The 26,116-nt window shown below is 39.4% G+C and overlaps 2 protein-coding genes across 6 annotated transcripts; one reads left to right on the forward strand and one right to left on the reverse strand.

The window, feature by feature from the left end:
- Positions 1 to 5,007: 5,007 nt before the first annotated feature.
- Positions 5,008 to 16,394, reverse strand: LOC141802822 (uncharacterized). 5 transcript variants are annotated; one of them, XM_074686585.1, is made up of 10 exons: positions 14,747 to 14,874; positions 14,017 to 14,160; positions 13,831 to 13,938; positions 13,329 to 13,484; positions 11,372 to 11,500; positions 10,972 to 11,092; positions 10,713 to 10,888; positions 7,746 to 9,249; positions 6,503 to 6,646; positions 5,008 to 6,166 (listed from the first exon to the last, which is right to left on the reverse strand). In XM_074686585.1, the coding sequence occupies exons 3-10, from the start codon at positions 13,897 to 13,899 to the stop codon at positions 5,871 to 5,873; spliced, it is 2,595 nt and encodes an 864-aa protein (XP_074542686.1). In that variant the 5' UTR covers positions 13,900 to 13,938; positions 14,017 to 14,160; positions 14,747 to 14,874; the 3' UTR covers positions 5,008 to 5,870. The 5 variants fall into 5 exon arrangements, with proteins under 5 accessions (XP_074542686.1, XP_074542683.1, XP_074542685.1 ...); XM_074686582.1 differs by lacking the exon at positions 14,747 to 14,874 and adding an exon at positions 16,271 to 16,394 and having other exon boundaries at positions 6,059 to 6,208; XM_074686584.1 differs by having other exon boundaries at positions 6,059 to 6,208; positions 6,503 to 6,643.
- Positions 16,259 to 24,209, forward strand: necap1 (NECAP endocytosis associated 1). Its single transcript, XM_074686615.1, has 8 exons — positions 16,259 to 16,398; positions 17,178 to 17,278; positions 18,670 to 18,774; positions 18,859 to 18,940; positions 19,076 to 19,184; positions 19,261 to 19,408; positions 19,726 to 19,819; positions 23,162 to 24,209. Exons 1-8 carry the CDS (start codon positions 16,304 to 16,306, stop codon positions 23,214 to 23,216), a joined length of 789 nt encoding a protein of 262 aa, XP_074542716.1. The 5' UTR covers positions 16,259 to 16,303; the 3' UTR covers positions 23,217 to 24,209.
- The last annotated feature ends 1,907 nt before the right edge of the window (positions 24,210 to 26,116 follow it).

Consider the following 26,116-nt stretch of genomic DNA (forward strand, 5'->3'; position numbering starts at 1 on the left):
AAGATAACTACATCTACAAAAAGACCAATCTGTGCCGGCTCAATAAACATGCTTGATATGTGGCAAATCAACAGCAAACAACAAAATATGATGAGTTGAGCAACATTTTCTGTATGAATATATATATATATATATATATATATATATATATATATATATATATATATATATATATATATATATATATATATATATATATATATATATATATATATATATATATTTATATATTTATAAGTAATTTTTCTAAATATCTGCGAAATTTGAAAATCTACAATATTTATACAATTTTGCAATTTTTAGACATTTGAAAATTGCTTATTCTTAATTTTTTTCTTAAATGTTTGCAAATTGTTCACAGTTTATGATTGTTTGAATTTTTCGCCAACTATTGAGATTAAATTTTTTATTTTTTTTTGAATACCTGCCAATTTTTAAAATCTAAAATAGTGTAAAATAAAAAATTTTGTAACTTTTTTGAAAATTTGTAGAATTGCTTAATTTTATTTTTTTTAAATCTGCTAATTCTGAATATCTAAAACATTGATGAAATTTTGTAACTTTAAAATTTAAAAATAACTAGATATTTTTTTAAATATCTGCGAATTTTTTCAAATCTAAAACACTTTTTTTGAAATTTGCTAATTTTTATTTTCATTATTTTAAAATAATAAATAACATTTGTTTAAAATGTTTTTAATCCAAAAATTGTTTGAATCTTTTGCAAATTTTTTGAATTTTACAAATATTTGACATTTTGGATATTTCATAGTCTTAAAAAAAAAGTTTGCAAATCTTTGAAATAAAAAAATGGAATTTTTCTTTCAAAATTTTCTAATTTATTCATTTTTTTATTTTTACATTTTTTATCTATTTTTTTTATTCAAAAAAATATAAGAAACTAAGACATCACATGTATAATTTCATAAATTCAAAATGCATCTTATTTTGATCAGTATTGTTTCCTAGATTTTAAATGTCTCCAATTTTACACACTTTATAGTCTTATTGTTAGGATTAAGTTAATTTTGTGGCTCCTGAATGACTTTAATCCAGGTGAGCTGCGGCAAAGTGGCTCCTATGACAGTAAGGGTTGCAAACCCCTGGGTAAGAAAGTCTCTAAATCACTTTTAAGACTCCTTAATTTTTGTAAATTCAGAAACAATACACATACTTAAATGTTTACATAGTGTGTGCCACAAACCAAGAGTAGCTCCTGCGTTTAGTGTGATAACTTCATAGAACTGTTGGAATAAATGTGAAATGTTCAGGGAAGATCTAGTTTATCGCAGGCCTGATGTCGCCCTCTTGTGGCGACATCAGGCATGTGAGTTACGCCAGATCTCAAAGTATTCAGAACAAACAAACAATTCAGTCTGAGGTTTATCACAAGAGGAAAAACCCACGATGACAGCTGGAGTGTGACTTGTATTGTTTTATTTCTCAAATATACCGTCACAGTTAACAACACAGCTCTAGATTTAAATACACAGCAAAATAAATTAATCTCATACAAAATTATATTTGAGAAATAATAATGACGAGTTTTCTTTTTTCCTCTCCTGTGACTGACTGACTGATAAACTGGCTTTCTCATCACGTTTTTCAACCGTGTTCACATTTACAGGAGTCAAAAATACATAAAAAAAAGACAAGTAGAGTCCCTGAAACAAACCAAAACAAAGTGCCCGCTGTGAAGTGATTGGTCCTCTCATGAATCGTGATAAGTCCAGCTTCTGTTTATGACGTCTCTGTGGAGCAGACTCAGGCGTTCTGATGAAACGTACGGAGGATGATCGCTCACAGCATGCACGTCGAAGAGACCGATACGCTCAAATTTGTTTTTTTTTTCCACATAATGATGCAACACAACCGACAAAGAATGACTACGGATTGAAACGGGGAACAGAAAAGCCACGATCGGTTACTGAGTCAACTGATGATGTAGTGTGTGAACAAAGTTTTCTGTGTTGGAGGCCGTCGCTGCATTGATAAATAATCAAGCATCAAATCGTCAATAAATAGATCAATAAATAGTTTGATTGTAACACTCTAATGTACAGTATATCTCAAGGTTTATCTGTGATTAATTCCACTATTTACATCAGCACGATATATATAGTTCACACACACACACGCACACACACAAACACACACACTCCGCCTTGTACAAACACATGCACACGTAATGAAAACCTCTGAAACTCTGACTTGTGCAGTCCGGCAGATTTGCTTCAGTATTTTACACGTTTTCACACATATTCAGGTCTGTCTGTAAAGCTTGGCTGCTGTGAAGCTGGGTTAACGGATCAGAAAGGTGTTTTTTCCATGTTTGAGGGGAAAAGATGGAAAGATGAGGATTTCATGAGCTTTGCGTATCCACACGAAAGGTCAGAGTTTAAATGGAAACTGTTGATCTTTGCAGCCGCAGAGGGGGAACGATCTGCTGTGATGAAGTGCAGCTGATAGTGACGCAAAGCATCGGTAAACATCCCACCCTTTGAAGCTAACATTAGCTAACGCTGACAGAAAACAAAGCTGTTAAAGGAACAGTTCAGTTTTTTTAAGGAGTGGAGTCATAGAGGGATTATTTGTTTCTCAACAATGGCGGATGTGCACGACGCATTCTGACTGCAGAAGCACAGCGAAGTATAGTGGTTTGGAAGGAGTTAACAACCAAAAACGTCATTTTTTATCATTATATTTTAAGGCTGGGACAATATGCTTTCCTCTATTCGATTCTTTTACAATTTTTGGGAGATTTATTTGATTTAAATTGCGATTCTTCGATATTTCCGATTTTAAGTTTGCTTTTTGAACACCAGACCATGTGAAAAAGTTGGATGACAATGATGTTTACAGACTTTATCAGGAGCCATATTTCCCCAATAATGCCCATCACATGCGAGTCCGGTTTTAGGAATTATTCAAGGGATCTGACATCTCAACTATTTTCCAACCCAGCTTTTTTTCACTAAATAAGCAAAGTAAAATCTGTATTTTAAATATCAGCAGTTAATTTTATTCATTTGTGGTCAAACCTGGATACCTGAGGTTGGATAAAGAAGACGTATCTAATCACACAGGCGCAACGTGGCTGGTGTTTTGGTGTAAGGCCCCGTTTACACAACATTTCACCCGAAAACGCTAAAATGCAGTGATAGAAATCTGTGTTGAGGGACTAAAAACACTGTAGTAAGCATGCCGGGCCTGTAGGTGGTGCTATAACTGTCTTCTCCAGAAGCCGCTTTTGGTAGATCTCCTCTGAAGTAGAGTTGGGCCGATCATCTGGTGTGTTGGAAACACGAAAACTGTACTGATAAATACCTTATCTTATCACATTGGACCCAGTAAAAAGTTGACTTGAACAAAGAAAATTAGGTCCAAAACAAACACACACTGGTCTTTGATAAGTGTGTCAAGCAGAATGATCGTCCAATCATCAGGTACGGCTGATATTTGAAACTGTCTATCTGGCGTGTCAGGTTAGTTTGTAACGGCTGTGGATACTTTTAGAGTCAAAGCTTGAAAACCAATAAGATTTACTACCTTGTGTAGAAGATCCAGACTTTTTAAGGGCCTTGATTTTCCCACAATTGATTTTTCAACTCTCAATACTTTTTAAGACCTTTCAGACACCCTGTTGATAGACCTTGCCTCTGTTGTACAGTATCATTTCTGACAAGCAACCACAAAACAACCACACATTTTGATGCTGATAACAGGTTGAATTTAGCATTTAAAGACCAAAAACTCGCCTGAATGAATAGAGTTAGTCGCTGAATCTGCAGTCAGGATGCGTGCGCAGCTTTATGATGACGTAGACTGATAATCCCTCTATTAGCTACGCTGTGACGGTGTCACCAAAAACGAAAATTTGATTAAATGAGGGGTGTATTATAGTGAATGAAATTGGTTAAAATGCGATTAATGAAATTAATTATAGGTTTTCAGTATGATTAAAATAAATCCTTGTCAGAAAAATGTTAGATAGGATGGGGTACGTGTTGGTACCTTTTCTGAGTTGGTTTATGGTTAAAAAAAAAAAAAAGGAAGAAATTGTAAAAGGAGGACGTGGCATCAGGGGAGGGGCAGAGAGGAGATCGCGAGAGAAAAGGACAATGAAACAGGCGTGCAGTAGGAAAGGGCCTGGAGAATAAGAAAAGTAGTAAACTGTCCGGACAAAGTCGCAATAAATGGAGAGTAGTTACTGGTGCTGATCCAACATCCCTATGGATCTCCATGGGTATCTCTTTCTTGGACCAAGAGTGCGCTGAGAACGGAAAGACGTTTCTGTGGATTTAAGTTTGTTCCAAGAGTGGTGAGATCGTCTTTATTTTGCATTTTTCCTGGTATACCAGTGTTTTTGGTTGATCGATCACGTTTTTTGGGTATTGGGTTTTTTTCCTGGTGTGGATTAACTTTCGGGGCTCGGAGGATTTACTGCGGCTTCTGTTGTGGGCAAGTGGACTAAAAACTGCAGGAAAGACAATTTAAAAGGACTTAAAAAAGGACAAGCGGGGTAATTTTCGTTAGATGGGGTTTTTTACATTATTTAGGGTTGAAAAAGACTGTGTTTGGGGCTTTGTTTCAGTAAATATTTAAGTTGGATTACCATTACGTGGCGTTTATTCATTTTGATTAAATGGTAAACTTTTTTTTAATTTCATGGGTTTCATTTATTTAACGTCTTTTATTTGTGTCTGTTAAAATACGGAGAAAATGGCAGAATTTCTCAGTTTTCTTAAAGTTGCCCCCTTGAGTGTTTTAACGGCCACTCTAGAAGGGTCGTCTCGTTACAACGTAGTTGCCTTTAATGATCAACAGAAGAACACCTGTGAAGGGTTGTAAAATGAAACCGTGATTTGTGAGGTGTTCCTGGTCTGCAGAGGTCAGTGCATACCAGAAGACTTAGCTTTTGAGTCTTCTAATGATGCATTTATTGATAAAACAACCTTTGATATCTGCTCTGAATATAACATAATGAACTGTTACCAGTGAAGGCCAGTAGCATATTCGAGTAAAGTCCCAGGGTTGTGGAAAAGTGGTTGAAATATGTGCAACATGTTCACACCAAGACCGCCAAAACAGGTGAAACCACCTTGAGACGCTGTTAAATATCACGATAGGTTGTTACATCAGGAAGGGATTACTGGTTTGGTTTGCCGTCTCACTGGACCCACCCCCTGGGAGAAACTGTGCCTGGTTTGGGACTCCACTCTCTGCGACTCCTGTTTTCCAGTTGGCTCCACAGACGCCGGTCTGACCTGTACTCCTTCCCAAACAGAGAGGGTCCACCGAGGGATCTCCCATTTCTCCTTTGTTCATGTGAAGTCCCATTTGCGGATACCCAACTGACGTAATTCCTGAATACGGAGCCCCCTGGTTTGCTAGAAGCATGTTCATGCCGGGGTGTGGTGCTCCTGTGATATGAGCCGGTGGCTGAAACAGTGGAGCTGCCAGAGAAGGCAAACATGCACCAAAAGAGGGAGCCAAAGATGAACCAAAAGGGGTGGAGTATGGTGCAGCAGCCCCTGATCCGACCGTAGGGCTGGGTGACGGGGCCCGGGTTTTAAAAGCGCCTGGGAAATCAGGAGGAGCAGCAGGAGGATGGAGGTACGGGGGGAGGGGTTTACAGTTTGAAGCGTCCCAGTAAAGAGGAAATGAGCCGAAGCAGAGAGAGGGTGAGAGGAGTTAAATATCTGCTGGATAAAATACTCTGTACTAGACTCCACTAATGCTCACACACACACACACTTACACAACATCTACACACTACAGCGATAGCACAGGGGAGGAGGGCTGGGAAGACTCTACACTGAACCACAATAAGCTTTGCATACAAACATATCGACCTTGTACTACGCCGTTCAAAGAATCATCCAGAAACCACCGATTCTCCAGTCTTTAAGGTGGATCATGCATCCATTGGACCCAAATCCCAACAAGTATTTCCACATGAAAACCTTCACCCAGACCAAAGCAATCCGCCCGTCCTTACCGATGGCTTGTGTCTGGGTTGTGCGCACGTTGACGGGAGGGGGGAGCTGTTTGGGTTTGGGGTTAGAGGAGAAGAGATCGTCCAAGTCAACAAGCGACGCCCCGGCAGTGCCCAGAAATGAAGCAGTCCTTCTGTAAGTATCGTTTTCTTGCGCCGTACGCTTCCCTGTAATAAAATAAAGGTCCATTCTGCTCTAAAAGGTGTTTTCTTTTTGGGAGGGACAGGCAAGGGAGGAAGAGAGAGCAAAGCAAGAGAAGTTTAGTTGATTAAGATTGTTGGCCAGCTGCAAACTGATGGCAGGATGGAGGTGAAATGAAGGAAATGGAAGATGTTAAAAAGAAGAGTACATTAATATGTTAATGTACACACACAGGAAGTCAACAGGATCTTTGATTTTAGCAGACCGCTCAGAAGAAACATGGAGTTGGTTTAACTGTGTAGTATGAGTAATGGATGGATGAGAGGTAAATGCCTCCACAAAGAGTGTTAGGTGAGATCTACCTGTCCCATTGTTGGGAGCGTTGCTCGGGGCTCCCCATGGATCACCTTTTTTAGATCCGTCTCCGAAGGGGTCACTGGATGGGGAGGAGTCTGAGGGTGGAGCAGGTGCGCCCCATGCATCGTCTGTGCTAACTGGAGCTGCTGCTTGAACAGGGAAACAGAGCAGGAAGAGTCACAAACTGTCTTTTAGAAATGAGACTTAACAATTCAGTTTCTTCAGGTTTTTCCTTTTTCACAATTAAATTACAATATATTTGGAAAACTTTTGCAAATTTTGTAAATTCCATTTTTTTAATTCTTGCAATTGTAGACATTCTTGCAAATTGTTTAAAAATTCAAATATGTTTTGCAATTTCAATCCATTTGGAAAACTTTTGCAAATTTTCTAAATTCCATTTTTTAAGTTATTTTTGCAATTGTAGAATTTTTATGCAAATTATTTTACATGTAAAAACAATTTTGCAAGTATTTGAAATTTCAGTATATTTTGAAACTTCTGCAAACTTCATTAATTCCATTTTTTAATTATTTTTGCAATTGTGGAAATTTTTGCAAATTTTTTCACATTTAAAAAAATTCTGCAATTTTTTTTATTTATTTTTTTTACTTTTTCAAATGTTGTAAATTCCATTATTTTATTTTTGAAGTTGTAGAAATTTTTGCACATAGTTTTAGATATATTTCAAAGTTTTTTTTTGCGTTTTTTATTTCAATATATTTTGAAACTACTGCAATTTTTTTTACATTTACATTGTTTAAATTCTGCAATTTTAGAAATTTCTGCAAATTTTGACATTTTTTCAAAACTTTTTGAGTTTTTTTTATTTCAAAAAGTTTTGAAAGTTTTTCAGATTTCTGTAGTTTTAAATTTAAAAAAAGAAAAGTTTATGCAGTTCTGAAATCTTTTGATTTTTTTGTCTACAATATTTTAAATTTCAAATTATTATCATTATTATTTTTTTAATCAATAGATTAAGAAATTACATGCATAATTTAATTAACACAAAAATATCTTGAATGGTTTATTATTCATTAGATTTTAAGTATGTATAGATCTTGATACAACTTATAGTCTTTGTTTTGAAGTTAAATCAGATTATGTGGCTACAGAATGTCTTTCATCCAGGTGCCCTGTCCTACAACAATGGCTGGGATCAAGAGATTCATAGGAAAGCTCTGGGGCAGATGCTCCCATATTCCCGATGGGATCCCATTGTTGAACATTTACTTCTTAGTGTCTTACCTGTTGATCCCCACGCATCCTTGGATGAGTCCCCAAATGCATCTGAACTGTCAACGGGAGAAGTGGCGCTAGTCCCATCTCCCCAAGGATCTCCACCTGTGGACTCATTTGGAGCAGACGGCGCCCCCCAGGGATCTGAGCCGCTGTCAGCTGGAGGACTAGTAGGGGCGCCCCATGCATCTGCACTGGGTGAGCTCAGTGGAGGGGCATTAAAGGGATCCGAGGCATCCTCTTTAGGTGGGCTTGAGGGCGCTGCGAATGGATCCTCATTTGAGGGCACTGATGGCGCTGCGAATGGGTCTTCTGTAGAAGGTTTGGACGGTGCAGAGAATGGATCCTCCTTTGGTGGTGTTGTTGGTGCGGTGAAAGGATCCTCATTTGTAGGCTTGGATGGCGCAGAGAATGGATCCTCCTTTGGTGGTGTTGTTGGTGCGGCGAATGGGTCGTCTGTAGACGGTTTGGATGGTGCGGAGAAAGGATCCTCTTTAGGGGGTGTTGTTGGAGCAGTAAAAGGGTCAGGTTTTGCAGACTGGGTTGGTGCAGAGAATGGATCGTCAGACTTGGTTGTTGTGGAGAAAGGATCCTCTTTGGGTGGTATGGTTGGAGCAGCAAAGGGATCGTCTTTGGGAGGTACTGATCCTGCCGTGAAAGGGTCGTCCTGGGAACTTTTACCTGGCGCAGAGAAAGGGTCGTCTTTAGGGGAGGTTGAAGCTGCTGTGAAGGGATCATCTTTGGGGGTATTGAAAGGATCATCCTTCGGTGTGTTAAAGGGATCGTCTTTAGGCGTGTTGAACGGATCGTCTTTCGGTGTGTTAAACGGATCATCTTTAGGTGTGTTGAACGGATCGTCTTTAGGTGTGTTGAACGGATCGTCCTTTTGGGCTTTGAAGGGGTCGTCTTTTGGGGTATTGAAAGGATCGTCTTTCGGTGTGTTGAAAGGATCGTCTTTGGGTGTGTTGAACGGATCGTCCTTTTGGGCTTTGAAGGGGTCGTCTTTGGGAGCATTGAAAGGGTCTTCTTTTGGAGCAGCAAACGGATCCTCCTTGTCTTTCGGTGCACCGAAGGGGTCTGAGTCATCCTTTGGCGCATTGAACGGGTCATCTTTGGATGCACTAAATGGATCGGGTTTGTCTTTTGGTGCTGCAAAGGGATCTTCCTCCGTTTTGGGTGCAGCAAAGGGATCTTCCTCCGTTTTCGGTGCAGCAAACGGATCTTCCTCCGTTTTCGGTGCAGCAAATGGATCTTCCTCCGTTTTCTGTGCTGCAAACGGATCTTCCTCTGTCTTTGCCGGAGCCCCCCATGGATCACTGCTGGCTGGTGTGTCGGTTGTGTCTGGTTTTGCTGGTGTGCCCCATGGACCTGCGGCCTCTTTAGGTTCTTCAGGGGCTCCCCATGCGTCTTGCTTGGGCTCCTCCTCAGCGTTCTCCCCTCCCCAAGCGCCACCTTTGACCTCACTAGATTTGCCTGCGTCCTCCCACTGGAGCTCATCTTCAGACATCTTGGCCTGGGGTGAAACGGCAACAGGAAAGGAGAAGTGAACAAACTTCGCACCAGAAGTACCGACATAAACTTTCGAATCGACATGGAGTTCCACAAGGGTCTACATTGGGCCCGATTCTCTTTGTGATTTACATTAACAATTTATGTTAAATCGTCACAGAGGGAAAGTTTCATTTTTATACGAATAACACCATTCTTAACACCTCAGGATCTTTTCTTTTGGGGGCAGTCAATCAACTTCAAGCTGTTTTTAACGCTGTCCATGAAAGTCTTTGTAAACTGAAGCTGGTTTTAAATGCTAAGAAAACTGTTTCTTTTACAGACACAAAAGATGTTAAACATTTGTTGCTCGGAAAAATGAATACAAGCAACCGTTCTCTGTATGCATGCTTCATCTGCCTCTCTAAAAATGCTGGACTCAGCTTCCCATGCTGCATTGCGCTTTGTCTTGGGGTTAGGATTTCGCACACATCACTGAGTCTTGTATGACAAAGTTGGTCTGTCTTCCCTACACAACTGAAGAATGGAGCATTGATATATCTTTCTATCTATGGTTTTACTGACTGATCTACCGTCTTATTTACAGTGAGGAAAATAACTATTGAATGCGTCAACTTTTTTTTCTCATTACATTTATTTCCAAAGATGCAATTCAACCAAAATTTCTACCAGACATTGGTATTAACTCAAATAATCAACAATACTAAAAGCATAAAGCAAAAAGCAGAATGGAACTGGTTACAGACTTATATCAAAGCACCTGAATATTCCAGTCAGCACAGTTGGGGCCATTATTCACAAGCACCACCTTACCACCCACAGGTCACACACAGGAGCTCCTTGAAGATTTCTGACCAGGGAGTCAGAAAGATAGTCAGAAGAGTACTCAACGAGCCAAGGACCACCCTGAAAGTGCTCCAGAAAGACTTGGAGGCAGCAGGTACAATTGTTACAGAGAAAACAATAGGCAATGCACTCCCCCGCCATGGCCTCTATGGACGCTCAGCCCGCAAGACTCCATTCCTCAAGAAAAGGCATGTTGAAGCTGGTTTAAAGTTTGCTAAACAGCATCTTGACAAGCCTGTAGAATACTGGGAGAATGTTGTCTCATCAGATGAGACCAGAATTGAACTTCTCGGCTGTCATACCACTAAAGGGTTTCATGTGGAAATAAATGTGATGTGAAAAAAGTTGACGCGTTCAATGTCTTTGGTCAAAGAGTTTTAAGTGTTTTTGCTCCTTCATCTTGATCTGAGCTACAAGACCATCTAAAACTGGACTATCATGTTCGCTTGGACTAGGACCAAGGATCATCTGATGGTTTTATGCTGAATGCTGCTAATTCATGAACATGATGCTTTGTTAATTTATTACAAGGACTCCCAGGTAAAAGAGATCCTGCATCTAAATGGGATCATTCCTGGTAAAATAAAGGTTAAATAAATAAAAATAAAAAAATACACTCACCCTTCTCTCTTGCTCTTTCTTCTCTGCTTCCTGTTTGAGACGCTCTTCTTTGCGGGCGTTAAAGGAAGCAGTCAAGTCGGCCACAGAGGGTATGTTGGTTATGGATGGGAGCCCTGTAGCCCCGGCAACGTAGACTGGTTTGTAGTTGGGGTCCTTGATGGTATCAGTGGATGAAGCTGGTACAAAAAGGTTCACAAATTTGATTTTATGTCTTTTTGGATAATTTTAAGCATCAACATTTAGGGTAGGAAGGACTCACCAGCTGCTCCTTTCGACGTCTTCTCTCTGGTTTTGACGGCAAAGTCTCTCTCCTCCTTTAGTTTGTCATCATCCTCCATGAGAACAAGGACAACCTTGGCCTTCTCCCTCACATTTGAGCCCTGTGACACAAGTACTAACACAATTAGCTAACTAATTAGCCTTAAACATTTGACAAGAATCCAAATTAAAACTTAAATTAAAGTTATACGTAATTCTAAAGCTTAGAAATAAATGTGTATTGTTTTCTGAGTGACCAAACCTAAATAAAAGACGACCTTAGATGTCACGGTGAATATGATATTGATGTTTCTAAGTCTTAAATGGAAGCTTCAAAGCACAGCACGCTAATATCAATGGATACGGAAAGGCTGAAAGCTTTAAAGAGAAGGATCTTTCACCTGATCTTTGCCATCCTTCTCTACAAAGCGATATTCAGTCAGGGCCTTGACGATGTAGATGTTGTCTTTCATTTTCAGCAGCACACGATCATCGCCGGTTTTTAGCAGGTACTCCAACAGCGTCAGAGACTGGTGGGAAGACAAATAGGTAATTAGCAAATGTATGAGTAGTTCTTCAATTAAGGAGTTTTTCTGTCCCCAGATTAGATTTCCAAGAAGGATTTTTTTTTTTTTAACAGAAAAAAAAATTGTAAAAGGTTAGGTTTGAGAAGTAATGACAAAAGTAACCGTGTCTCAGTGATGATATCTTAAAGGTCCCATATTGTGCAAAAATCATTTTATTAAGTCTTTTAGTGAAATTTGTGGGTCTTTGTCTTTCCTTCCAGCCCACAAAATGTGATATTTGATGACAAAACCTGTATTTAGTAGAGCTTGTGAATGTAAAATCCTGACCTAAAACAAGCTGTTTGGATTTTGGGGGTTTGGTGACATCAGCGATTCCCTTTTTTGACCAATCAGGAGCAAGTCTGACCTGATTGGTCCACCAGAGCAGATACCCCTGAACCCCCTCCCCGCCCACTCCTCTCCTAGCAGAGGGGAGGAGAATGCCAAAGTTGGAGAGCCATCACTGCTCTGTTTTTGGCTGTAAACAGCCACATAGTTCCATGCTCAAGCTTCCCATCTCAGAAGAAGACAGACTAAGTGTCTAGAGTTCATTTATCAAGGAAATGGTCCAGCTACACTCAGTAAAACTGTGCATGTGTGTGCTAGTCACGTCACGGCCGACTGCTTTTCCAACTTTGGACAGTCCAACAGAGGGCTAGACAATAGACTGGTCCTGAATCCAGGCGCATTACCAACCATCCTCCAACAAACCTGGGACCCTGGAAATGTGAGTATTTTAAATGCTGTGTGCTGTGGAGCAGATGGAAGAGCTTTTCCTCAGTGTCCCCCCTGTCTCTGTGTTAGCTTCAGGATGCTAATTTTAGCTGCGGTTAGCCTGTTGTTTTAGCCTGTAATGTTACGGTAAATGAGCTTCGTTGTTTTCTAAACATTGTGCACTCGGAGCTCGTGGCGCCGCTATCAGTGACGTGGAAGAGCAGGGCGGTATCAGCGGTGACTCATTTACATATGAAGGCCACGCCCACTAAATCAGAGCGTTCTGAACAGAGGGGCTATGAGAGCCTGGAAACAATGCTGCTGTGCTTGATTTATTGGCTTTTTGGACCAAAACATGTTACTACCATTTCATGAAGACATCAATGATCCATATTAAACTGCAGGAGAGGAGCAGAATATGGGACCTTTAACACTTGTTATGTGTGTTGAAAATTCAAATCTGCATGTTTTTTATTGTTTTGGGCCTGTCAACTGTGTGAGGGTAATGACAAGTTTCACTTTTTGCAGAAAATGTTGGTTCAATTTTAGACTTGCTCAGCTAACAGGTTAGCATAGCAATGTACACAAAATATATAAATTTCTCACATATGTGGTCATCAAAAATTATCTAATTAGCATGTAACAATGCCGGTTATTTTTGGTAAAAACTTTATGAGTCATTAAAATGTTGAGTGTAATTGTAATGATGGAAGTATAAGGGACAGCAGTATTTAACTTTAAATTAATTGCAAATTGAACAAATTGTACAAATTTAAACTATATGAATTTGAACAATGTCTTTTTAAGTTGTTATGAGGAAATATAGAGTAAAGATTTGAGTGAATTTAGCTTGGGGACAAGCCCAAAACGGTGATATTCTTGCACACTTTTTTTCAAAGCTTCTTAAACCTATCACTCTAACAATTCAATAATTGTTTTTTTTTCATAAAGATATTTTTTTTCTTGGAAATCTACTCTGGGGAACTCCCTCAATTGAAGAACCACCCCTATAAGAAGCAAAAAAATACCCTAACAGTCAAAACTGTGTCTGAAAATAAAATAGTTTTGTTACTGGTACCTTGTGGATGTGTCTCCAGTTTTTGTCGTCTTTGAGTCGTTTCCATAACATTGTCATAATCTCATTGCAGGCCACCACGTTGTAGGTCAGGTCAGAGATGTCGGCCATCTGAGAGCTGGATGGACCCCATGGATCGTTAGATGTTGCTTCCCTCACCTGCAAATATGCAAAGCAAGGAGTGTCAGCGTGTGGGGAATATCAAGTGGCATTCTCAGGAGATAAAAAACAATGCAGACACCATCGAATACTGCTAAAAGTGCAAGTTATAGAGGGCTAAAGTAAGATGAGATCTACTCTCAAAGATTTAATGCCATCATGTTTCGTAAAATCAGGCTTGTGCTTCTCCGCTGTCTGACAAAAGCAAGTCTTCTACAATACTTTCTTTCTTCAACTGAAACTGGATCAGATGTGTTCAATATGAGTGTCTCTATTTAATGGTTGTCTTTAGCTTTAGTTATCCGGATTATAATATTTGGATTTACAAGATATCTGCTTCTCTTACCTTGACCTCAGCCTCAGAGTAGTTCTGGACCAGGTTCTTTAGCTGTCGGCGGAGCATAGAGGACGTCATGTTGTCTGGGTAGGAGGTGGTGTCTCAAATCACCACTATCTAACACAGAAATAAAACCATGTTAGCAGAGCTGCATACTTCTTACTTATCAATATCAAATCCTCCAGATGGGCTTACCTTTCCAGGGTCTGTCTGTGCTCTCTGACTTATTTTTATGTTTCCTGGGTGCAGTAGCTGGCTCAGTGAGAGTACATCCTGCTCCTCTCTCCTCCTCCTGGCTGCACTGGTTTGTCTCAGGATGTCAGAAACCGGATCCTTCACCTGCAGGGTGGAGATAGTAAACATCTGAAAGGGCTGAGGCATGGGGCTGGCACAGAGAAACAGTGACGAGCAGAAAATTATGTATTCATGCCTACGCAGCTTGATAAAAGGTGTGCCAACACCTGCTGTATGAGCCTGGCTGTCAGTTTGTCCTAACCACTGCGACAAACAGTCACTCTCTGCTATGACAGCCTGTAAGCTAAGCTACAAGCTAGCTAGCTGACAGCATTCTGGGCCCTGTGTGTGAAAATAAAAGCGTATACCTCTTTCAAACTGTGCTTAGACGATTAATATGTGCAGTATTGACTAGAGACCGTCATATTTCTAAGTATCTCCTTCGTGGAGTCTGAATTCGTGTTTTCAGGACCTCGGAGAGCGACTGAAGACGGCCAGCTGCCGTCAATATGGCTAACGGTCGAGCGATGCCAAGCCAGCAGGAGTCAGCTTTAACTCAGGGAATTACATCTTTACTGGAGGGTTTCACTCCAAGAAAAAGACAGAAGATATAGTTCAAAACATCTTTCATCAGCCCAGTGTCATTACAAGTGAAAAATAAGCGATTCTGTAGCTAAAATAGCGCACTAACCCTGAGCGGATCTTCAGGAATCTTCGAGCAGACGACACCAGCTCTGATGTGGTGTTCATGAACGACTCGGTGCTTTGAGCTGACTCCTCTAAGTGAATAAAAAGGGCATAAAAATCCCCATTTTTTCTCATTTGGTGTAAAGTTTCAACGTTTTATTTGTTAGAAAAAATACACGAACCTTGCGTCTGTATTACTAGGTAAGGGTTTTTCCTAAATGAAAATGCTGTTCGGAACTGAATGAGCCGTTCGTTTTGCCAACGGAGCCCAAATGACTGCTCGCTCAAAACATCCGAGACTCCCATCCCTGGACACGACACAACGGTTTCCGTTTCCGTTGTTTCGGCTCCGTAAAATCCACGCCCCCTGACGGTGTTATTTATTTATTTATCCATCTATTTATTTACTATGAAAAATCGAATCTACAACATGTTGTGCTATGTTAACAACGAAAGACACAAAAAATAATATAAATACATTAAACTGCTTCACATACAATATGAAAAACGTCTGTTATGTATCTGATACATTGAGTTTCAATTGACACATTTTTATATTTGAATGTTTTATTCTTTATTTACAGTCATTTAGATAAGTTGTAAACCTGTCTACATACAGTCAGTAGCATTAACATTTTCTGGTCTATGACTCAGCTCTTATACTGTTATACTGTGAATAAATAAATAAAATAAAATGAAATAAAATAAAACAAAATGGTATAAAAAATAACCCAAAGAAAAAAAAAATAAATAAAAAATTAGATAAAACTTGCACTTAATGGCAGCACCTGCAGCTGAATAACTTGTAGCACTGTTGTCGCACTAACTAGGTTTTCCTTCTGTCTAAATTCTTGCTTGTGTTGTACATTGTTTTGGACAAAAGCGTCTGCTAAACAAAACTGTAGAACTGTAGAACTTTATCAAATTTATTATTTATATATATATATATATATATATATATATATATATATATATATATATATATATATATATATATATATATATATATATATACATACATATATATATATATGTATATATATATACAGAGTAGAATAAAGAAGAAGTCATTGAATAATAAGAACGAAAATAAACAGGAAAGTGTGTTTTATGTGAAAAAAATTAAATAATAAAAATAATTTAAAAAAAATCTTAGCTTATTTTCAACATTTAAACAGTAATTTCTTTTTAAATTATTCCCGCCTTTTTATGTATTTTTTTTTTCAATCAATAGAAGCGCTTAATTTAAAAAAAAATAATTATTTATACAAAATATAAGCTTTTTAACCTGTAAATTTATTTTTATGGATATAGAATTTGGCTAATTTAATTTTAAAAAATATTATTTGAAAAAAATAAAGATTTATTTCATACACATAATTGCACTATTCTCAATTCTTCAAGGATGAATCAAAACACAAACACACACACACACACACACACACACACACACACACACACACACACACACACACACACACACACACACACACACACTTCAGTAAAGACCGAATAAATGACTCACTACCTCAACTCCCACACCAATAACAGTTGATTCAAGATGGCGTCTGAGGGCGAGTACGAGTCCATTCTGTGCGTGAAACCAGATGTCAACGTTTACCGCATTCCGCCGCGAGCTTCAAACCGCGCTTACAGGTAAAGACGTAACGGTCAGACGTTAACGGCTCTTTGAAATATGGTTACGATGTGTTTCCTGTCGGTTCGTGTGAGCTTTTCACTTTCCCTGCTGCTGCTGCTGCCGCTGCTGCCTCACGGTGCGCTATCACAGCTCGTTTTCACTGAGCCCCAGCTTCACCTCATCTGCTGGAAAACCACAGACGGACATTTGTTGTTCGTTAATATTCGTTAGCGTTCGTTGGTTTTGTTTCTGAGGCGGTTGAGCTGACACAGATGTGACGGAGGGTTTGTCGTCACGCCGGGTCGATATGGGCGGTTTGCCAGGACAGTCCCACTCCCTCCTGTGACAGCTTTGATGTCCTCTTTCCACAGAGAAACTATTGAGCTGAGAGATAAACGCTTTCCTCATGTTCCCCCTGCTTAGTTTGAGATTGTCAATATGAACTTTGACTTAAACACCGGCCCTTGATAAGGACTTTAACCGGATGGGACTGCAGATTTTTTTTTTTTTTTGGAAAGAAAAGTCGTGATTTTTAAAAACCCTTAGATATGAGTGTTTTTTCTCATTTTGGCCACACAACTTTTTCCCACATTTACAACTGGGTGGATTTGGTCATCTTAAAAACTGTGCATCTAGATCAGGGCGATACAGTTGAGTGATACTTAGGATTACCTGATCCTGGAAAGCAGAAAATTGGATTTCCAAATCTGTATCATTTTGATCCAGATTAAATTCTTTGAGTAATTGCCCCCCCCCCCCCTTTGCTTGCCAGCGTTATAAAATTCTGTATTTACAGGGCAGCAGATTGGAAGCTGGATACTCCAGACTGGTCTGGTCGGATGAGGATCACAGCAAAGGGCAAAGTGGTTTTCATCAAGCTGGAGGACAAGGTCTCAGGTAGGACTTTGAGTCTTTTTTTTTTATTTATGTTTATTCACATCCATTAATGTCAAGCAGGTATTAAAGCATACAGATTTACTTTAAAAAACACACACACACACAAAAGAAAAACACATAAAACTTTACAATACTAAAAGCAAAGCAGGAGATAAGCAGGACTACAACCCCTGCTTCTCCCAACCCGGAACACAGGGTACCACTCCTCTGTTATATGTTAAAACGTATGGAGGACCAAAACTGCCAAAGTTAAAAATAAATAAAAGTGGAAATAAAAACAAACAAAAAAAAAAGCTTCAAAAATTAATACAATAGATAGATTTGAATGGAAATAAAAAGAAAAATAAAAGATATACATAAATAAATGAATAAATAAAAGTTTAAATAGATAGAAAAAATAAAACAAGATTCAAAATTTTAAAAATAGAATAGAAATATAAAAGTGAAAATAAAAACAAAAATAAAAACAAAACTTCAAAAATTGAAAGAACATCATTATTATTTAAAAGAAAAAAAACACATAAATGAATAAATACATAAATAAAAATATAAATAAATTAAAATAAGAAAAAAGATTAAAAAATTAAAAATATGTAGAAAAATAAATGTGGAAATAAATACAAGAATTAATCAATAAATAGAGGTAAATACCAAATAAAGAAAAGCACTCTGCTTTTATACGATGTCAGCATGAATTACAGAAGGAAATGTTATTAAAAAGAGAGGGTGGTCCTCCGTGTTACTTTGGTAAAACTGTTTGCCTGTTGGCGGATCTACAAGTGAGCGCAGAAATAGACTTGATGTGCCTGCCAACCGCTACATAAAGGGGAAATCAGCATATGACTCTTAAAAACTGTCTCCATTGCATGTTTTCTAAAAATCAAAGTGATATTTCTGAAGTTGGATTGTTGATAAATTAACATAAAATAAATAAAACTAAGAGCAGAGTGCTTTTATTTACCTATTGTTATTTTAAATTTAATTCTACTTCCACATTTATTGTTTTAATTTATTTTTACTTGTATTGATTTATTTATTCATTTTTAAAATTTATTTATTAGCTTATATATATATATATATATATATATAATTTTTTTCCCACCTTTATTTATTTATTTAAAATTTTGGGTTTTGGTTCTCTTTAAAAACAAACAAATAAAACAGTTTTTTAATAAAAATATAAAAAGTGAAGAAAATCATAAAACTTCCTTGATTTTCTCTCTAATGCAGTATCTGGTAAAAGTTCACCTAAATACAACAAAACTGGATCCCTGATGCTGTGAAACCTGTTCCTTCACCCTTTCAGTGAATATTTCACTATTCCTAGTGGAATTAGATGCAGTAAGTCACTCAGGATTTTTGATGAGATGTTTTTGTTTCGTGCTCTGTAGGGGAGCTGTTCGCTCAGGCTCCAGTGAAGGAGTACCCTGGTGTTTCAGTGGAAACTGTCAGCGACTCCAGTCGGTACTTTGTTCTGCGGATACAGGATGACAGCGGTGAGGATGGAAACATGGTGAAGGTCACATAACCTCCTAATTTGAAGGCTCTGATGTGTGTTTTTTGTGAAACTGTCTGATTAGGTCGCAGCGCTTTTATAGGAGTTGGTTTTGGAGACAGAGGAGACGCTTTTGACTTCAACGTTGCCTTACAGGACCACTTCAAGTAAGCAGAGTGGAGCAGGGTTAGTGCTGTGTCCGACAGATACGGTTCTGCCCTTACAGAAAGCTGAACGCTGCCTTTTCTCTCTGAAAACTGCTGAAACACTTTGTTTATTTCTGTGTATGTGCTGCGCTGCAGATGGGTCAAACAGGAGAATGAGCTCAGTAAAAACTCCCAGCTCGGAGATTCAGGGCCTAAACTGGACTTGGGTTTTAAAGAGGGACAGACCATCACACTCAACATCGGGGTAAGAGCTAAAAATAAAACCATGACATGAAAATGAGGCAGCAACTTAAATTTCACAACATCTTTTCTGTTCCTAGCAAGGTAAAAAGAGGGATAAACCACGCCCACAAAGCACAGGTGGGTTTGGACTCCTCCCACCACCACCTGGAGGCAAGATAGCCCCTCCCCCTTTGTCAGGCTCATCCAATCACAACATAATTCCCCAGACAGGGGGGACAGCAACAGGTAAGTTAATGTAATCACTTTCATTCATCATTCAGTCGTTATTTTATCTGTCGTGGAAAATGCGGCAAAATTAAAAACGTAAACACTTCCATAGCCCTCAGGCTGAAACAGAAACGTTGGAGCCAGCAGAGTCAGAGTCTGTTGGTGGGAGGAGACTTGAATCTCCAGATTCACCTTCAGCTCTGACCCATTTCCTTTCTCTGTTTAATTAGTTTCTTTAACCGAGTCGAGCGGTTTCGAGCTCCAGGCTGCAGGAAATGGAGTGAAAGTGTGTCACTTCTCTTTTTTCTAATGAGCCGTGTGTTTGTGTGTGACAGGCTGCCTGTTGGAGCTGGACAGCAGTAACTCCAACACCGTGGTTCAGTCAAACCCCGGCGCTGATCTGTGGGGAGACTTCTCTGCTCCTGCAAGGTAGACGCTTCACTTCCTGTACGTAGCTGAGGCTACGTCCCCTGTCTGTTGTTGATGCAGAGTGATGAAGCTGATTGTTGGTGGGGGCCATATTTGATGTGACGCGGGCTTTGAGCTTCCTTTCTAACTGTGTGTTCACACCAAAAGAGGCAAAAGAGGCAAAAGGAGCAAGCACGCCCGTGAAAGCGACCAGAGTATTTTAGCCGCTTTGGAACAAAGGGCGCTGAAAATTAATACAATTTTCAAAATAATCACAACCAAAATAAAACAATAATCTCAATGTTCATAAAACCAAAATCATGAAAAAGTTCCCAACTAACGAAAAAATACAAGCTGTCCTTCTTCACGCTATTTTAAACGCCCCTTCAATCCTGTTTTTTCCGGTCCTCTTAAGTCCGTAACACAAAACAACGTTGATCGAAACGAAAGATAAATCCTCAAGGAAGAAAAAAGGTAGCCCAAAACAAAAATACTCGATCGAGAAACAAAAATCACTGGTACACCAGGCTAAAAATTACCAAAAAATGGCTTCGATGTCACCCCAATTCCAGGCAAAATAGTGAAACCAGGTCACCGTCTGTAAGATCCTGGTGCACAGTCCGGTACGAAGCCATCCATAGAAGGATCCAGAAGAGACTGTTTGGTGATAAAAGTAACAGAAAAGCTCATAAACTGTGTTTGTGCTCATCCTATCCTGTCTAATGTCTTTGGCCTTTTTAGCTACCACGACCAACTACAAAAAAATGTTTCCTGGGATTGTGTCGCAGAGGAGGTAGATTGTTCTGGTGAGTTCAAAAAATGTGCAGTAATAGCAGAAAGAAGCTAAGTGTAGTCTGTGGCAAAGACGTAGCCTAGCCTAGCATGCTAGCATTTCTTGCTTCATCTGAATGAGATGAGACCAGGGCTCCAGACTAACTTTGTTCAGCAATGATCTGAGGTTTACGCCAGGGGGGAGTAGGTTACTTTATTACCAAACAGTCTCTGCTGGATCCTGCTGGATCCTTCCGTGGATGGCTTCGTACCGGACTGTGCGCCAGGATCTTAACAGACGCCGGTAACCTAGTTTTCACTTGCCTGTTTTGAGCTACCTTTTTTCTTCCTTGAGGATTTATCTTTCGTTTCTTGTGGATTAAATTTGTTTTGTGTTACGGACTTAAGAGGACCGGAAAAAACAGGATTAAAGGAGCGTTTAAAATAGTGTGAAGAAGGACGGCTTGTATTTTTTCGTTAGTGTGGAACTTTTTCATGATTTTGAGTTTATGAACATCGAGATTATTGTTTTATTTTGGTTGTGATTTATTTTGGAACGGGGAATACCCACGGGCTGCGCAGGGGTTTCATTTATTGATTAAAAGATTAACATTGAGTCCGGCTCCTGGGTATTTTTCTTTAGGATTATAGAAAACACACACAAACACACACACACACTCACACACACACAGCACAGAATTTTAGTTTATTTCCAAACTGTAAAAGTTTGATGTGCTGGATAAATCAATATTTTCTCCGTTGTAAACTGCTTCCTGCCTGTCAATCCGCTCGTGACTGATTAGATGGTGATTTTACATTATGTTCATGCTTTAAACTGAAGTTGAACAACAGTAAGCAGCTGCTGCTGGGAAGAAGTCGCTGTGCAGCTCCTTTAAATGACAAGCGCTTTTTGTTGATTTTACTCTAACGTCAGTCACGTGACGAGCGGCCAAGGCGGCTAAAATATTTAGCCACTTTAGCCGCTCAGGATGTTGGGCTGTCATTGCCCATGAAAAGAGACTCACTGACCTGTGATGTTGTGAATTGATCATGTATATCCCACTAAAGTGTTGTGTGACTGTTTTTTAACAAGCTGTCCGGAGCAGCCTGTAGTCTTCTTCTCAGATTGATCCAACATGAGTTCACTGCAGGACTTAAAGGGATAGTTCAGTTTTTTTGAAGTGGGGTTGTATGAGCTCTATGTGACCACTAAGGACATTAGATACAGTAGAAAGTTGTCTCCTCTCCCTCAGTAAGACACAAACTGTAATCGATGGTGACGAGGAAATAGGCGCTAACAGGGAAAGACCGTACCAAATTCAAAGGCTATTTTCTCTGCCTACAAGAACTAAAATCAAAAAGTAATACCTCAGTTAAAGAGTACGATACACAAAATATTTTTTAAGTGCATTAAGTCTTCGGAAATATAAACATTTATCCGGACCTAACTAACTGGTCATGTGTCCTTCCGAGCAGCGCTAGTGCGCTCCATCCCCCCTCCTCCTTTCAGCTGTAGGGAATGTAAACAAGCTATGCTTCGGGCGCCGGTTGTAGCCTCGGACACTGGACATCAAGATAGAGTGGGAAATCCTCAGTGGTGTAAATGTCTGAGCTGTGACTCAATGCCCACGGATACTGAGTGTTACTGCTGTCACGAGTGGAACTTGGTTACACACACTCTTCAGGATTTGTCTGAGGACACTGCTGGCTCTCAAGCCATCTGTAGACACATCACACAGATTTCCCTGCTCTTCTGAATTCTGGAGTGTCCTGTAACAGCAACAACAACAGTCGTGGCAGCAGTAACACTCAGCATCTTGATGTCCAGTGTCCGTGGATGTCTCCTCTGTATTCCTTTCAGTCTCCATCTGTAGCAGCTCTTCTTCTGTGTACTCCGGTTCATACAGGTATCCTTTTGGTTCCAAAGTGAATGAAACTTCATCGTCGCTGTCATAGTCACTCATTTTGAATTTCCAACGTTGCCTCACAATCCTTGGAGTACAAACAAAAGAATCACGATACTTGATCAAACTTACATGAGGCTTCAACCGGCGCCTGAAGCATAGCTTGTTAACATTCCCTACAGCTGAAAGGAGGAGGGGGGACGGAGCGCACTAGCGCTGCGCGGAAGGACACATGACCAAATTAGGTCCAGATAAATGTTTGTATTTCTGAAGACTTAACGCACTAAAAAAATATTTTATGTATCGTACTCTTAAACTGTGGTATTACTTTTTGATTTTAGTTCTTGTAGGCAGAGAAAATAGCCTTTGAATTTGGTACGGTCTTTCCCTGTTAGCGCCTATTTCCTCGTCACCATCGATTACAGTTTGTGTCTTACTGAGGGAGAGGAGACAACTTTCTACTGTATCTAATGTCCTTAGTGGTCACATAGAGCTCATACAACCCCACTTCAAAAAAAACTGAACTATCCCTTTAACACTTTGTCCACGTTCAGTGTTGACATCTGACATTTTAACTTAAACTTTTTAAAACGTGGACGAAAAAAATCTTCAAACTCAAGTTAATGATGTTATTGTTTTCCTGAAGCATAGAAAAAAGACTAACTCAAATCCCTCTGTTTTTTTTCAGCTCTCTTCCGCCACAGCCGAGACCCCAGGACGGGGGGAACTGGATCCAGTTCTGAGTCCTCACCAGCTGTGGCCTCCATCCCACCTGCATTTGTGTCTGTAGCTTCTTGTGCTTCACTCTGAGATTAACTCCCCTACACCGATCCCAAAGCAGAGCAGCAGAAACACTGAATCAGAGTTCTTTCAGACCCTCTCAGAGGGAGACGAAGCATTTATCTCTTAAAGCCATTTCCTGTCGTACCTAAGGGCTACGTGTGACGTCCTGAGCGGCAGGTGTGTGTTTCTGTTCTCTGTCTGCATCTCCTCCCCTGTAGATGGCGCTGTGAACTCAGCTTTATCTTAGACCTGGTGTAAGTATGACTGAAGCAGCAGCAGCAGCAGCTCCCCCTGCTGGCTCTGATCGGTAACTACATCTCCAGAAAGGCTCCAGTGTTTTTTAAACCTGCCCTGGATGAGGAGGGAGGGGGTTTGATTTACTGTAACACACATATCACACAACACTTTTATGTTTCTGTTTTTCAGATTATTTTTGTTTTTGAGAAGCGTGCACTGATGGAAACATTTCCATTCCTTTCTGGGATATTAAATCAACACATTCATGTTTACAATCTGAAAAGTATCATTTGTATTTCTGTTTACTGCTGGATGCTTGTTTTTCTGCTGGATTCTTGTGTTTACTGTTATGATTTATGTAAACTTAAAAACACAATTCTGCTAATTGCAGTTTTTCAACGGCCCCTCGGCAACATGTTAGGACAGCTTCAGGCTGTGAGAAGAAAAACTTGACGCCATGCTTGAGGAGAATTAGCGCTTTAAAATTTAAGAGGTTGATATTATCATCATTAAATCTAAAACTCAGATAACTTTGATTCTAAAGGAATGAACCCATTTTAACTCTATGACCAGAAAAACAAACTGTTTTTATTGGTTGATGAATGTCTCAACGGCAGCAGATGATTTGTTCATTCACAGTGGGGAAAATTAGTATTGAACGTGTCAACTTTTTTCTCGTCACATTTATTTCCAAAGCTGCAATTCAAACTAAATTTCTTCCAGACATTGGTATTAACTCAAATAATCCACACATGAAAAGAAATCTCAACGTTCAGGTCCATAAATAATGATTATGGTGAATTAAGTACGATAACACAGGAAAAAAGTATTGAACACACTAACTGAGACTCATCTAATACTTAGTGGAGAAGCCTTTGTTTGCAATGACAGCTTCCAGAAGCTTCTTGTATGTTTGAACTAATGGCCCACACTGCTCAGGTATGATTTTGGCCCATTCCTCTGCACAGATTGTCTTTAAATCTGGAATATTCTTTGGTGCCCTCTGGTGAACCCTTTTCTTTACTTCTTTCCACAAATGTTCAGTTGGATTGAAGTCAGGTGATTGACTCGGCCATTCTAACAGATTGATTTTCTTTTTCTGAAACCATTTGAGAGTCAACTTTGCCGTGTGCTTTGGATGGTTGTCCTGCTGGAAGGTCCAGCCACGTCTCATCTTCATCATCCTGGTGGATGGCAGCAGATTCAGATCAAGAATTTCCCCATACATGGCTCCATTCATTGCTCCGTCAGTTATATGAAGTTTGCCAACACCATGAGATGAGAAACAACCCCATGCCATGATGCTTCACCTCCAAACTTCACTGTTGGTGTAGTGTTTTTTGGCTGATGTGCAGTGCCATTTCTCCTCCAAACATGGTCTGTAGTATGACAGCCCAAAAGTTCAGTTTTGGTCTCATCTGACCAGACAACATTCTCCCAGTATTCTACAGGCTTGTCAAGATGCTGTTTAGCAAACTTTAAACCAGCTTCAACATGCCTTTTCTTGAGGAATGGAGTCTTGCGGGCTGAGCGTCCACAGAGGCCATGGTGGTGGAGTGCATTGCCTATTGTTTTCTCTGTAACAATTGTACCTGCTGCCTCCAAGTCTTTCTGGAGCACTTTCAGGGTGGTCCTTGGCTTGTTGAATACTCTTCTGACTATCTTTCTGACTCCCTGGTCAGAAATCTTCAAGGAGCTCCTGTGTGTGGCCTGTTGATGGTAAGGTGGTGCTTCTTCCACTTGTCAATAATGGCCCCAACGGTGCTGACTGGAATATTCAGGTGCTTTGATATAAGTCTGTAACCAGTTCCATTCTGATGCTGAGCAACAATCAGGTTGTGAATGTCTTCAGAGAGCTCTTTGCCTTTACCCATCATGAGGTGTGTGGTATTTAACTGCTTGGTGAAAAAAACACCTTTTTTATAGGATCATCAATTTGCTCTAGCCCAGCTGATGTTGGTTTGCACTAATTGGAAGTTCAAGTAATAATTACTGACAGATTTCAGGTGGTATGGTGCATTTCCTTGCCAAAGTATACAGCCTTTCGATGGTGTGATCAATACTTTTTTCCTGTGTTATCATACTTAATTCACCATAATCATTATTTATGAACCTGAACATTGTGATTTCTTTTCATGTGTGGATTATTTGAGTTAATACCAATGTCTGGTAGAAAATTTGTTTGAATTGCAGCTTTGGAAATAAATGTGATGAGAAAAAAAGTTGACTCGTTCAATGCTTATTTTCCCCACTGTGTGTCCCAGTGTTTACACAACTATGTAATTTTGTTTGAGCTTTGCAGAAATGATATTTCCATAAAGAAACAGGACTGATTAATATGAAACGTGTTGTGTACTGCGTGCTAAAATATCAAACCGTCTCCATCTTTGGCTCGTGAAGTCCCTGGACTAACACTTGATTTATAAGTTTAAATGGAAAGATGCAATAAATCCTTTCAGAGGAAGTCTGATGTTTGGAGTTTCTTTTATTAAACTTTTAAATTTTGTACATTTACAGCACTTTGGTCGTACATCTGTGGTTTGGAAAAAGGAGAAGACGCTGGTCTTCTCAGATTTTCATCTTATCAAAGTAAAGGATTTAAATATTTTTTATCACCGTGAGG

The sequence above is a fragment of the Halichoeres trimaculatus genome, unplaced genomic scaffold (assembly GCF_033239565.1).
Source record: "Halichoeres trimaculatus isolate MK-OKI-2021-1 unplaced genomic scaffold, fHalTri1.1 fHalTri1_scaffold_14, whole genome shotgun sequence".
NCBI classification, from domain to species: Eukaryota; Metazoa; Chordata; class Actinopteri; order Labriformes; family Labridae; genus Halichoeres; species Halichoeres trimaculatus.

Coding starts and splice junctions, on each gene's coding strand:
- necap1 (XM_074686615.1), top strand. CDS start 16,304: ATGGCGTCTGAGGGCGAGTACGAGTCCATTCTGTGCGTGAAACCAGAT. Junction 17,279..18,669: donor GCTGGAGGACAAGGTCTCAG/GTAGGACTTTGA, acceptor CGTGCTCTGTAG/GGGAGCTGTTCGCTCAGGCT. Junction 18,941..19,075: donor GCCTTACAGGACCACTTCAA/GTAAGCAGAGTG, acceptor GCTGCGCTGCAG/ATGGGTCAAACAGGAGAATG.
- LOC141802822 (XM_074686585.1), bottom strand. CDS start 13,899: ATGACGTCCTCTATGCTCCGCCGACAGCTAAAGAACCTGGTCCAGAAC. Junction 9,250..10,712: donor AGAAAGAGCAAGAGAGAAGG/GTGAGTGTATTT, acceptor GTTTCACCCCAG/GCCAAGATGTCTGAAGATGA. Junction 6,167..6,502: donor CGCTCCCAACAATGGGACAG/GTAGATCTCACC, acceptor ATTTTATTACAG/GGAAGCGTACGGCGCAAGAA.